Source organism: Balaenoptera musculus, chromosome 11, assembly GCF_009873245.2.
Source record: "Balaenoptera musculus isolate JJ_BM4_2016_0621 chromosome 11, mBalMus1.pri.v3, whole genome shotgun sequence".
Taxonomy (NCBI): Eukaryota; Metazoa; Chordata; class Mammalia; order Artiodactyla; family Balaenopteridae; genus Balaenoptera; species Balaenoptera musculus.
In genome coordinates this window covers 96,263,221-96,277,195 of record NC_045795.1, presented here as the reverse complement: position 1 = coordinate 96,277,195, position 13,975 = coordinate 96,263,221, and the positions used below count along the sequence as shown (strand labels likewise).

The window sequence follows — 13,975 nt, the reverse complement described above, 5'->3', positions numbered from 1 at the left end:
TGTTTCCATCCCTAGCGTTCACCACCATTGACCAATTGTGTATTTTACTTATGTTTTTGTTAGTTTACTGTCTCTCTCCTACTCTGCTATGTCAGTCCCACCAGGTCAGAGATTCAGCTGAATTTCTCAGCACCTACTATATGCCTGGCACAGCTGTAGGCACCCAGGATCCAGAAAGGAACCTGCATGGACGGTGCCTACAGTGGCTCATGGTCCAGCAGAGAGGGCTCCCGGCCTGTGATTGGGCGACGTGGGGTGGGCAGGGCTGAGGGAAGCTGGTAGTTGTGTAGAGGCATGGCTGAGGCCAGGCTGAACTGGGAGCAGGTAGATGTGTTTCTGTTCTGGGTGTCCCGTTCCTGGCACTGCTTCCAAGTGCATTGTGCTTCGCCAGGCCCCAGAACTAGAGGCAGCCTGGGGTCCCAGGGCAAATCATTTCTTGAGCCAGCCTCACCTTTCTCATCTGTAAAAAGAAGAAAATCATATCCCCAAATGCAGTTCGGGTTAGTTTAATAGGAACGTCTCCAGGGGCCTGCAATGCCCTTCCTCCTTCAGAGTGCAGCCAGATAAAATGAGACATGTTCTGAGGCTCCCCTCTGACAGATCTGATAACGCTCTCTTGTTTCGGCTGCATGCTCTTGGCCCAGAAGCACGGAGGAACTTTGATGGCTAAAGAAGCCCACTGCCCGGGCTCCTGCAGTCCTCACCTGACAGAAGCACCTTTCACTGCGCCCATCCCCCGAGATTTCTCTGTGTTCCCAAACTGACCTGACATGCCTCATAGGACTGGACAGCCACGCTTTGCAGAGCTGGGGATCTGATGCAGCTGACGCAGAAACCCCTTTCCCCGTGCCTGGGGCCTTGAGGGTGGCCTCCCGCCCTGGAGGCCCATTATGGAGGCAGAAATGGCAGGACTTGGCCCTGCGATCGGTAATGTCCTTGTGCCTTGTGTCTTACAGAAATTTAAAGAATATGTGAACGGCAGTAACCTCATCACTAAGCTACAGGCCAAGCATGACTTACTCAAGCAGACTCTGGGCGAAGGTGAGTCAGGTGGCAGAGGCCGGCAAGGGGGACTGTCTTCCCCGCTGGGTTGTGTTGTCGCCCCTTGAGCTGTTTCACATGGAGATCCCGGGCACTTGGTGGAATGAGGCCTGGTCCTGGAGCCACCTACCAGGGTGAGCAGTCTGGGAAAATAGCTCTGGTACAGATGCTGGGGGGTCCAGTCTGGCTGCAGAAACTATGGGGCAAACACAAGTCTTAGTCTGGGTTGTGGAGGAGGGTCCCAGATAAAGTGATGAGGGTCCCCAATAGATAGGGGGTGGGATTCAGGGAACAGGCGTCTGCAGTGTTGCTTTTTAGCAGATTCTGTTTGCCAGGAATACTATTGGAGTGCCTGGCCAGGATTCGAGGTCCAAGAGGAAGAATGCATATGTGTAAAGCAGAGTTTGGTCCTTGGGAGACCTGGGGGCTAGACTTAAAGCTCCCCAAAGGCTTCCAACGATGGGTGGGATAAAATCCCAACTGCTCCCATGGCACACGAGGCCCAGGGTCACTTGACCTCTGCCTGCCTCCCTGACCTCATCTACCCATCCTCCACTTCCCTACTGTACTCCAGCGGCACTGAGCTCCTTTCTGCACATCAAAGCTCACCTAAGAAATGAAATTGAGTTATTTGTAGTGAGGTGGATGGACCTAGAGTCTGTCATACAGGGTGAAGTAAGTCAGAAAGAGAAAAACAAATACCGTATGCTAACACATATATATGGAGTCTAAAAAAAAAAAAAAAATGGTCATGAAGAACCTAGGGGCAAGACGGGAATAAAGACGCAGACCTACTAGAGAATGGACTTGAGGATACGGGGAAGGGGAAGGGGAAGGGTAAGCTGGGACAAAGTGAGAGAGTGGCATGGACATATATTACACTACCAAACGTAAAATAGATAGCTAGTGGGAAGCAGCCGCATAGCACAGGGAGATCAGCTCGGTGCTTTGTGACCACTTAGAGGGGTGGGATAGGGAGGGTGGGAGGGAGGGAGATGCAAGAGGGAGGAGATATGGGGATATATGTATATGTATAGCTGATTCACTTTGTTATAAAGCAGAAACTAACCCACCATTGTAAAGCAATTATACTCCAATAAAGATGTTAAAAAATAAAAAAAAAAAGCTCATCCAACTTATTCCTGCTCCAGGGCCTTTGCATCTGCTGTTCCCACTGCCTGCAATGCCCTTACCCCATGTCTCTGTGTGGATGGCTCCCTGTCAGCTCCCTTCAGCTGTCAGCACAGATGTCACTTCCTCCTGAGACCCTCCTGCCACCCAACCTCAAGGAATCACCACCTCTGTCCCAACACTCTCTCTGTTTGATATTCCTCATCTCACTCATCACCATGTGAAATCATCCTATATACTATTTGTTCACCTGCTTATTGCCGTTGGTCACACCCCCACCCCCAAGAGCATCATATCTTCAACCAGAGTAGGGACTTCCTTGCTTATTTTGTCCACTACTTTATCTAGTGTCTAGAACAGTGCCTGGCTCATATCAGGCACTCAGAAGCCACTGAATGAATGTTGAATGGAAAGGTCACCAGAACATGAACTAGAAACCATCCAAGGTCAAGGATGTGTCAACCGAAAACAAAAATGCACACCCTAAGAGCTGAGAGTTATATTTTATTCAGTGGACAAAATTGAGGACTTAAGCCCAGGCCACAGCATCTCAGATAACTCTGAGACACTGTTCCAAAGAGGCAAGGTGGGGAGCCAGGATATATAGGAGTTTTTGCAACAAAGACCAGGTAGTCGGAACATCTAAAGATTGCTGTTAATAAAGGAAAACCAGACATCTCACGTTAAGGAATTTGGCACTTTTCTATATATGGGAAGATGCAAGAGTCTGGGCTCAGTGCAGTCATTCCTTTGATGTGCACCTCAGCTCTCTGGAGCCAGTATCCTGTGCTTTCTCACCCTGAGTTAACTCAGGCTGCACCATTTGTTGTGTGGGGGGCGGGGGCGGGTGGCTGCAGTATCTGATGATTCACTGGTGGGCATTATATTTCATTTATTTATTTATTTATTTAGGCTACATCGGGTCGTAGTTGCGGCACGCAGGATCTTTGTTGCGGCATGTGGGATCTTTCATTGCAGCACGTGGGCTCTTTGTTGCGGCACGCCGGCTTCTCTCTAGTTATGGCACGCGGGCTCTAGAGCGCGCACAGCCTCAGTAGTTGTGGCACTCTGGCTTAGTTGTCCTGTGGCGTGTGGGATCTTAGTTCCCCAACCGGGGGCTGAATCTGTCCCCTGCATTGGAAAGTGGATTCTCGACCACTGGACCACCAGGGAAGTCCCTGGGCATTATGTTTCCATCCCAAGCTCCCGCAGGGCTCTCCGTCGGGAGTGGCTGTAGTGGCTGATGCCTGCAACATCCCTTGTTTACTGATATGGCAGGCGGCATTTTTAGTTCACAGATGGTTTATAGCAAGTCCTGGTGGCCCTGGAGCCGGGTATGAGGCTCAGCTTTGAGGGGAGGAGCTGACCTGGGGCTTCTGAAGCTGCTGGGCAACCTCAGAGATAGTCTTGTGTTCTGTTTAGAGAGGGCTGTTGGCTGAAGGATGTGCTCCACTGAAAGGGAAGAAAAAATGGGGTCTGGGAAACAGGGGGCCAGTACAAGAGAGATGAAGGGAATTTCTAAGATGATGATGCCAGTAGATCCCGAGATGACAGCTTGAAGCAGCCTGGAGAGCTCCCAGGAGTGTTCTGGGGAAGGAGTGTGACAGGACGAGAGTTGTGCTGGGCTGTGGGGCTGGTGGTCACTGCCGGTGGGCGTTCACTGTCCGCAACACGTCCTTGCCTTCCCTGGCTCGCTCTCTTCTCCCTGTGGGTGCACATTCTAGTGGCTGTGTCCTGGCCACACAAGTCCCTAATTCCTGTCCACTCAGCAGCTATCAAGGGGGCTGCCAGGCTCTGCAGGCGCTTGGCATTTGTGAGCCCCATGCTTTAGAAGAACTGGTGAAAAATGAAACCATTTCCCAACCCCAAGGCACTTACAGTCTAGCTGGGAGACAACACATGAATTCATAAAAAATTAAATAGCGATAACACTATCACACAGAAATACTGACTGAATTGCCAGGTGAACAGTACAGACTCTGAGGGTTGTGAGTCCAGAGAGGGAGGTTTCGTTGTGGGCCCAGGAGAGCTGGAAAGGCTTCAAGGAAGCTGAATAACTAGGGCTTGAAGGAATAGCCAGGACTTTGAAACTAATACCAATGGAATTTTTTCAATCAACTTTGTTGGCATATAATGGATATACCATAAAATGCACCCATTTTATGTGTAGAAATCAGTTTTGACAAACGCATACATCCACCTGTCGCCACCACCCGGAAGTTTGCTTGTGCCTCTTTGCAGTCAGCCGCCCTCATCCTCCACCTCAAGGCGCCACTGATCTGATTTCTATTGCCATAGACTAGTTTTGTGTGTTCTAGCTGGTGAGAGCTGCGGAGCTCTTGGAGGTGATGGAAATGTTCTATATCCTGCTTTGGGTGGTGGTTAGACATGGGTGTTTACATTTGTCAAAACTCATTGATGGAGAGGAAGAGTTGGGGAGAAGGAGTTGCAATGAGCTTTTTCTTCATTTCCCCCGTCCCGCCCCTCTACATTCTGCCCATCCTGACATTTCAGTATTGGACCAGGCAAGTGGGGCCATGGAGGAGTGTGGGGAACACGGAGGAACAAGAACAGCAAGAACAGAGGGAAAGGGGAGAGACAGAAAGTCCTAGAGAGGAGCTTGGGTGTGTGTGTGACGGGGGCAGCTTCCACGGCTCGCAGAATCAGTTTTTATGGTCATGTGATTGGGGGCTGCTGCTCATGAGTCATAGCAAAAGGTGGGTCCATGTGAGTTGCTGGCTACTTGTATTTTCAAAATCAGATACCCTGGATTTAGAAAACAAGATGTTCTTTTAAAAAATAAGATCCCAGACGAGGAAGTGCTTCTCTCCAGCTCCTCCGTGAGTGCTCTCACATGCAACCTTTTATTCCTGCCCTTGCCTGAATGGCCTTAATGAAATAATAATAATAATTAGTTTTCGTTGGCGTAACTCCTGACCCATTTGGTCTTCCAAGTTTATTTAGCCTTCAGCTGCGCCTTGCTTTGAGATGTGATTTATGAGTCCTTCTTCTGACTTTTGAGCTGAAGAGCAACAAAAAATGAAAATGCAGCTTCAGAAGTATAATGGAGGCTAAGAAAGAGCCATCTAGAAGAATTTCCATAGTCCTGTTTTCTCATAAGCCAGCTGTGAGGAAAGCCCACTGTGCTTCTTTTGATAACTGGGATGGGTCTTGTTAGACTGGTCAATTCTGGGGAAGTTTTTTTTTTTTTTTTAACATCTTTACTGGAGTATAATTGCTTGTGTTAGTTGTGTTAGTTTCTACTGTATAACACAGTGAATCAGCTATATGCATACGTATATCCCCATATCCCCTCCCTCTTGCGTCTCCCTCCCACCCTCCTTATCTCACCCCTCTAGGTGGTCACAGGGCACCGAGCTGATCTCCCTGTGCTATGTGGCTGCTTCCCACTAGCTATCTATTTTACGTTTGGTAGTGTATATATGTCCATGCCACTCTCTCACTTCGTCCCAGCTTACCCTTCCCCATCCCCGTGTCCTCAAGTCCATTCTCTACGTCTGTGTCTTTATTCCTGTTCTGCCCCTAGGTTCATCGGAACCATCTTTTTTTTTAGATTCCATATATGTGTGTCAGCATATGGTATTTGTTTTTCTCTTTCTGACTTACTTCACTCTGTATGACAGACTCTAGGTCCATCCACCTCACTACAAATAACTCAAATTTCATTTCTATTCATGGCTGAGTAATATTCCATTGTATATATGTGCCACATTTTCTTTATCCATTCATCTGTCAATAGACTCTAAGGTTACTTCCATGTCCTGGCTACTGTAAATAGAGCTGCAATGAACATTGTGGTACATGACTCTTTTTGAATTATGGTTTTCTCAGGGTATATGCCCAGTAGTGGGATTGCTGGGTCATATGGTAGTTCTATTTTTAGTTTTTTAAGGAACCTCCATACTGTTCTCCATAGTTTTTTTAATTTTAATAAACTTTGTTTTAGAATAGTTTTATATTTATAGAAACGTTGCAAAGATAAGATAGTACAGTTCCCATATACTCCACATCCAATTTCCCCTATTATTAATATCTTCATTTTACACGAAATGGTATATTTGTCACAATTAATGAATATTGATACATTATTATTAACTGAAGTTAGTAAATTACTGAATTACTGAAAAAACTGAAGCTGAAACCAAATCTTCAGTCATTTTTGTGTCTCCCCTGTACAATAAAGGTGTATGTGGATTCTAAGGGCATTAGGGGAAAGGGGAGAATTTGCGCTGACTTAGTTTGATAAAGATCTTGCCCATTGGGCAAAGTTGGGGCATGAAAAATTGAGCGGGCCAAAGAAAGCTCAGAATCTTCTAATTCACTCTTCTGAGCGTCTTCAGATGATTCCCCTCTACCTGGACATGTTAACTCTTCCATTCAGTAGAAAGCTCTTCTAAGAGTGGGGCTAGGGTAGGGTGACACCTGCATCAATGGCCTTTTTATGTCACCTGAGAGCTATTTTATATTGGGGGGATAATCTGGTCATTTTGAAAACAGGTGAGAAATATGGGGCCAAGTGGAATATTTTTACTAAAAAGATACAAAGCTTTTTTTTAAAATGAAATGAAATATCATGTCTAGTGCCTCAGTTTCTCTCAAGTACTCTTTTGACAGCACGCCTCAACGAAACCACAAGTTGGAGGAAACTAGGTCTTTTGGGTCACCCTCACTTAGAAGTGAATTTTTGAACATGACACACAAGTCAAAATGCTTCTAGGTGCCCTGCAAATTGTCATTCCTTGTTACAAATGTCACTGCCACATCTTGGGAACAAGAGTGCACGCCCTTATGTGCCCTTGGCTGTTGCTATGTCGTTTTATTGGCCAGAGGATTCTTAGTTTATCATCTCTGAGTCTTAGATTTCTGACCTCTTTATTGTCCTGGGTAGTCAGTAAGCTCCAGGGTTTACACTTAAGATATGGGTGAGTTTTCTTTCAACTTACTCTATAGCCCCTCTAGGGTGAATGGTGCATTGTCTATAAAAGGGATGAGACATAACCTTTTCAGGCCAAGATTTAATAGCCCATTACAGAGCAAAATGTCCACTGGGACCAGGACAGTCTGACCTTCTAGAAAATGACTGAGCCACCAACTATAAAATATGTTTTTAAAATCCCAAGAGGTCTCAGGTGGTAAAGGGCAGAACATTTTTGATTTCTGTTATTTGTTAGAAGTTGAAACACCGTATTCCAAAAGATGTTTCTGGTAAAGAGGTTCTTGAGATCTGGAATGTGAGTCAAAGCTGAAGGAGAATAAATTCGATTCGTTGCCAGAGGAAGGTCTGTCTTGAGTGTGTTCTGACATATTCCACTCCAGGACCCAGATCCTTTGATTCCTACCTACCCCTTTCTTCCCCCCTGGCCATCCATTCATCTGTCCATCCATCCATGGGGACACAGTATATACAAGACGAACAAGGTTCCTGCCCTCATGGGGAAGAGAGACCTCAAACAGAAAACCATTAAGTAAAGAATTATAACTGTGAGTGTCCTCGAATAGAAAATTGGGGCTGAGATAGAGAATAGTTGTGTATGGGGTTGGGGAGCACTGGGGCACCTGCTTTAGGTTGTGTGATCAGAGAGGCCTCCGAGGGGAGGTGATGTTTAAGCTGAGACTGAAGGATGGGAAGGCGTCAGCCACGTGAAAAACTGGGGAGAGAGTGTTTGGGGCAGAGGGAATAGCCTGTGTGAAGGCAGGAAGGGATGTGGTGAGGTAGGACTAAACGAAGGGCACTGTGCCTGGACCACAGTGAGTATGTAGGGGAGTGGGCAATTCTGGAACCAAGAGGAGGTAGAGCAGGAACCTCTTCCTAGGTCCCCTTTGTCAGTCAGAGTTGCACAGCTGACTACAGCCCTAAGGGAAATGATGTGCTTTATAGTCAACCCAAGCCACTGGCTGATGCTTTCACGAGTGGGCTGCCATCAGCTTCAACTCAGGGTCTTAGATCTACGTGAAAATTTAACTCAAATTGATGTCTGGTAGGAATTTGCCCCAGACCCCAGGCACACAATCAAATTAAGCAGAGCAAATTTTCCTGTTTTACCTAACTTTTCTCCTTTCCTGCTTTGGCTTCAGTTCAGCCAGCTGCAGTCACTCTTGTAACTGCTTGTGGCTTTGGTCAGGAATTAAGGAATTGTGTGCTGATTCGCTCCAAGTTCTATTCTCAGACTTCTCTAACTCTCTTCCTCCCCTCATTTTTCTCCCCATTCAGCATTGTTTTCTGAAACAATAGAGAAACATAAATGCTGTGTTCTTTTTTTTTTAATAAAGTCCCTTCATGTGAATGCTAGATGGGATTCTAGGGTCTGGAGCTGTTCTGTCCAATGTGGTGGCCACAAGCCACATGCGGCTATTGAACACTTGAATCGTGGCTAGTCTGAATTGAGATGTGTAAAACGAGCACCAGATTTCAAAGAGTTAGTAATATATATATCTTATTAATTTTTATATTGATACATATTGAAATATTTTTGATAGATTAAATACAATGTGTCATTAAAATTAATCTTTCATGTTTCTCTTTACTTTTTATATGTGGCTACTAGAAATTGTGGCTTGCATTATATTTCCATGGGACAGCACTGGCTTAGAGGTTCTCTACTGCACCATAAAAATAATGAAGTACTGAATCATGCTGTGGATGAACCTCAAAAGCATTATGCTCGGTGAAAGAAGCCAAATGCAAAAGACCACATATTGTATGATTCTATTTTTATGAAATATCCAGAATAAGCAGATCTATAGAGACAGAGAGTGGATGAGTGGTTGCCATAGGCTGGAGATGGGAAGAGGGAGTGACTATAGATCAGCACAAGGGATCTTTTCAATGTGATGGAAATGTTCTAAAATTGAGTTGTGGTGATGGTTGCACAACTTTGAATATTTACTAAAAATCACTGAATTATACATTTTAAATGTGTGAATTTTATATGTAAATTATACCTCAATAATTAAAAAAGAGGGCAGTGGATATGAGTCTGGAATTCCAGGGAAATGTAAGATCTGGAGATTAAGTTAGGAAGTCTCAGCAAGCATTTGAGATCACCTAGAGAGGGTGGGTAGGAGACCCAGTTTGCATTCTGGGGGCATTCCAATATTTAGAGGTTAGAGTGTGGACAGATGAGGAGACAACACGAGAAACTGAGGAACAGCCTGTAGGGCAGGAAGGACAGCTGGAAAGTGTACAGAGTCATGAAAATCAAGAGGAAAAAGCTTTATAAGAAGAAGGGAGTGATTAACTGAGGTAGGCGGTGCTGAGTGCTGAGCAGTCAGGTAAGAGCAGAGGAGACATTGGGTTCAGCCGCACAGAGCAGTCTCCGTGGAGTGGTGAGGACAAAAGCCAGCTGCAGTAAGGCAAGAGGAGGAAGCGACAGGGACTCCAAACAGAGCTCCTTCAGGAAGTTTTGCTGGAAAGGAGAGCTGAGAAATGGAGATTGAGTTAGAGGAGAATGGGGTCAAGGGGAGGCTTAAAAGGCAGGTTGGATATATCCAGTGTACGTGTTGATACGCTGATGGAAATGATCCAGAAGAGAGGAGACTGGCGATGCTAGAGAGAGGGGAGACACTTGCAGAAGCAAAGCCCCTGAAAAGGGCCAAGGGCATGGGACCTGCAGCACGGGGTCTGGGTTTTAGCAGAAGCAGGATGCTTCCTCCAGAGCACTGGGAAAGGGAGGTAGCAGGGGAGTGGGCAGGCGCAGGTAGGTGGGTAGGTCTCATGGTGGTACCCAGAGACCCTGTCTTATTGATTTTGTTTTCCAGTGAAGGAAGCGAGAAGGTCTTCAGCTGAGGATGAAGGCAGGAGGGCTGGGGGTGGGTGCTTGGGGGGTTGAGTAACAACAGAAGGTGTCTTATGGCTGATACCCTTCAGTACCAGGCATGACAGGTGCTCAGTAAACCTTTGTGGACATAAAGCAGTGCATAAGCTCTCGAGCTGGGGTATGCATAGAAGAGAGTACCGGGAGTGCTTGTCAAAATGCAGATTCCTGGGTCCTTATCCAGGAAAGAGCCAAAAACTCTGCATTTTTGACAAGAGCTCCAGAAGATTCTGATGCCAGTGGTCAGCAGGTTGTAGTTTGAGAACCGCTGGAAAAAAAACTGTGTAGGAACAATAACAAATGAAATATATGTGAACATGGCCCTACAAATAGGAGGCACTGAGGATTTAATAAGACTCAGTTCTTCGTAACAGAACATACCTTAGGCATAATAAGATTTCCCATTTCACAAATAATTAAGTTAAGGTGTTGTTTCTTGTTTTTAGAAAAAGATGAATGTTCTCCGCTCAAAAATAAAATAAACCAACAGAAATGAAAACAAAACCAACAATTAAATCAATGTACACTTTTCTTTCCAGGGGAGAGAGCAGAATGCGGTACAACCAGGTAAGAGCGGTGCATCTTGTTTCCTTCACCTGCTGCCTGAGTGGGCAGTGGGAGGAGGGGGGAGGAGCAGGACAGGCGGGGAGGTGGCGAGACAGTGCTGGAGCTCAGGGCAGCGGAGGAGTCTTAGAGGGGACAGCGCCTCGCCCGTGTCCCCACGGGGGTGTGGCTGTGCTGAGAGGGAAGGCAAAGGTCTTTTGGCTGCTCTGCTGGTTCCAGCGTTAGACTGGTGACGGGGAGGGGGCCTTTCAGAGCTGCTGTGGGAAGTGGGTGTCGTCTCTCGTTGCTATCCATCTGGTGGGAGGACGGGAAGGTAATATATATTGCAGAGTGGCCGAGGGCAACCAGGAGAAGCCAGAGGCTGTGGGGTAGCTGCCCACCTGTCTCCCCATCCGTTCTATGGCTGCTGAGCAAACCGCCGAGGCGTGGGTCCCAGCCCTGGGTCCCAGTTTGCCAAGGCTCCGGGTTTGGCTGGAACCGCACACCACCGGGCCTACGCATGCGCATATCCACGCGAGCGCGCGCAGACCCTCGCTACTGCCTGCCCTGGCTTTGGACCTCGCAGCACTGGGATGGCCTGATGGCAGAGCCCCTGGTGGGGGAAGTAATAGTGGGCAGCTTCTGCTTTCTCTCCAGCTCGCTCAACGTTATCCTCTGGGCTTTTCCCTGAGCAGACCAGAACCAGTGAACACTTTCACTCAGCAGCTGGTAGCTGAGAGGCTGGCTTCAGGACTGGACCTTTCCTCTACCTGCGGAGAGTTTAGGTCCATAAGCAGCCCTGTCGCTGCCCGGGTTCCTTAGAGCCCATCCATTTCCGTGTTCCCAGCAACGCCTGTCCCACTGCCCAAGTTGAATTGAGCTGGTGGCCCAGAAGCCTGCACTTTTCCATCATGTGGCCATTGAGAGCTACTTCTGCCTCATTCTGGGCCCAGTGACCCAAAGACATCCTTTTCCCACAAGTTCTTCCCAGTGGCCCAGAATCCTGGAAAGCTGTCCTACTTGGCAAGAGGGAGGATGAACCCTTAACTCCCGCCTCATCTGGAAGGGAGTTGGCTGGGAAAAGGCTTGGAAAGCTCTGGGGTTTTCAGTTTGCTGGCCCAGGGTGGGGGAAGACTGAGGGCTCTCCAGAAGCTTAGCCCGTGCAGCTGTTCCTCTAGGCCCCGGCAGTCCCCGGACATTGGGATGATTCATGATACCAGGCGAGGCCCTCCCAGCACATGGGTCAGCAGATGTGCAGGGTTACTTTCTAAGAACCTTTTAGAAACAAACTCCTATTTATTTATTTACTTACTTACTTATTGCAAGAGTGTTGTCATAGTCCCAAAACAACAGAAGCCACATTTTACACCAAAGTCTGCAAATAGTGAAACAGATGGGGGATGAATTGAGCCATCCCTCACTTCCTCCTAGTTCCTAGAACTCATGTGGGAGAAGATGGTTCCAGCAGATTGTAGGAGAGATCTGTAATCAAACCCTTAGCAAGGTCCCAGGGTCTTCCTTAGAGAAAAGTTGAGAGGTTTTTTTTTTTTTTTTTTTTAAATAAAGCCCTCTGAGATGCTGTCTTCCACACCCTCTTTGACCTAGGGCCTGGGAAATCCAAGCTAGGATTACAGACCTCCCACTTAGATACACTGCACTAAGCTGCAAATCCAGCCATCTGCACTTTGGCCCTTGGCCAAGGTCAAAGGCAACTCTCTTAGTAAAGTAAAAGCTTCCTCTTACTTCCAAAAATCATTTTTAACTTACTGTGGAGTGCACTGCTAACTTGGAAGTGTTTTTAAAATATATCTTAAATGCCCTGGGTGAGCTATTTCTATACTGTGGCCCTCTTTATCTGCCATAGTTTCCTGTCCAAGGTCAGTGTCGTTTTGGGTGATTATTTGAGCAGGTCCCCTCAGCCAAGTTGTTACTGGCCTTGTAGAGACAGACCAATTTTTGCACATGGGCTGCAACACATTGTATATTTTTTTCTCATACTTTAGAACGTTATCTTAGAATAGCCCCAATTCATAATAACCCTGTAATTAGGCTGACCAGATGCAATAATGCACTTGAAAGACGTATGGTAAATGGCAAAGCCAGATGCAAATGTAAGGTTTGATATGGTTATTCAAACCATTGACTGGCTTCCCTAACCTAGGTTGACTCGCTCCAAGTCTGGATTAGCAGTGAAATCACTTGAGATTTCTTGTCCAAACAGATGCAACCCCATGCACACCCACACACAGCTTCCAAGAGCCTGACCACCATTGAACTACAATATTGCCGCCATTTTGGATGTCGACACCCACGTCTGTTGGGTTGTCTAGGGAAATAACCATCCTTCTGGTCACAGAATAATTTTGAGGCCAATTCCTGTGTTACTAACGCGTGTTAATTTTTATCTTGGTTGAAAGGCAGAAAGGGGACATTGGTCTCTGGTTTCTCTTTCTTCCTCTCCGTGGCTTTCTCTGTTCCTGTTTTCCCTGCCTCTTTCTCTCTCTCTCTCTTTCCTTTTGCTCTGCAACTGAGCAGCAGAAGAGATGGAAGGCTTAGGCTGCCCCACTTTCCTTGGCTGAGCTGCCCCCCTGCTCCCCACTTTGTGCCCCACCCAGCACTTCAGTAAGTCGGTATCAGTTTGATGTCATGCAAAGTTGGGATAGCTACGTTTCCTTGTCAGAGATTCCCCTCACTGCACAGAGCACCACACGAAAGAAAGAAATCCTGATGCGGTTCTAACAGTCCTTCGCTTTCTGGATTGGGCAGAAATTATGGAACTTAAAGGAAAAAAAAAATCCTTAGGACTTATTTTAGGATATAAATTTTAAAGGCACCCTAGATATTTTTGGTATTGGGTGTCCAACACCTGCATTAAGAGTCTGTACTCTTGCTGACCATGAGAGTTTAATAGATGATTTAATGTTATTGCTGAATGTTCTGTGATAAAATCAATTTCCCAATTTCCATAATCACACCGGAACCTGGAGTAGGAAGAGCTGAATTCTATTCCCGTGACCTTGGGCAAGTTTCTTAATCTCTCATGGGCTCGTTTGCCTTATGTTTAAAGTAGGTTTAATAGTTTTTGCCTATCTCACAGGGTTGTCGTGAGGGTATCATGCAGTGTGAGATAAGGAAATGATGTGAGAACATCCAAAAACAGAAACCCAAATCACCATGGAAACAAGGTGGTGCAGCTGCTACCCTCCAGTTATGATACGTAAAACCTATGGCCCTGTCACATTTTTGGCACTCTCTTTTGGCATTTGGAAATTCAAAAGCAGATCTGTTGTAAGAAATATCACTCTCACATACCCACATCCTCAAAAAATAAGTAACTTATGAAAAAGAAATGACATGGACTTAGCTAACCAAATTGACGTAGATCCAAGATGAGCTCAAAATAGTCTTGCCTGTTGTTTCTTTGC

General features: G+C 46.5%; 1 protein-coding gene across 5 annotated transcripts in view; it reads left to right on the top strand.

Annotated features, from left to right (window-relative positions):
- The window catches only part of SRGAP3 (SLIT-ROBO Rho GTPase activating protein 3), a 259,624-nt gene that overhangs the window by 189,900 nt on the left and 55,749 nt on the right, over positions 1 to 13,975 (top strand). For 3 of the 5 annotated variants that reach the window (XM_036870420.1, XM_036870419.1, XM_036870418.1), the window contains exons 10-11: positions 957 to 1,041; positions 10,547 to 10,574. In XM_036870420.1, coding sequence (XP_036726315.1) covers positions 957 to 1,041; positions 10,547 to 10,574 — 113 coding nt within the window. Of the gene's footprint in view, positions 1 to 956; positions 1,042 to 10,546; positions 10,575 to 13,085; positions 13,173 to 13,975 lie in introns of all 5 variants that reach the window. The other 2 variants (XM_036870417.1, XM_036870416.1) reach the window with 1 other exon arrangement.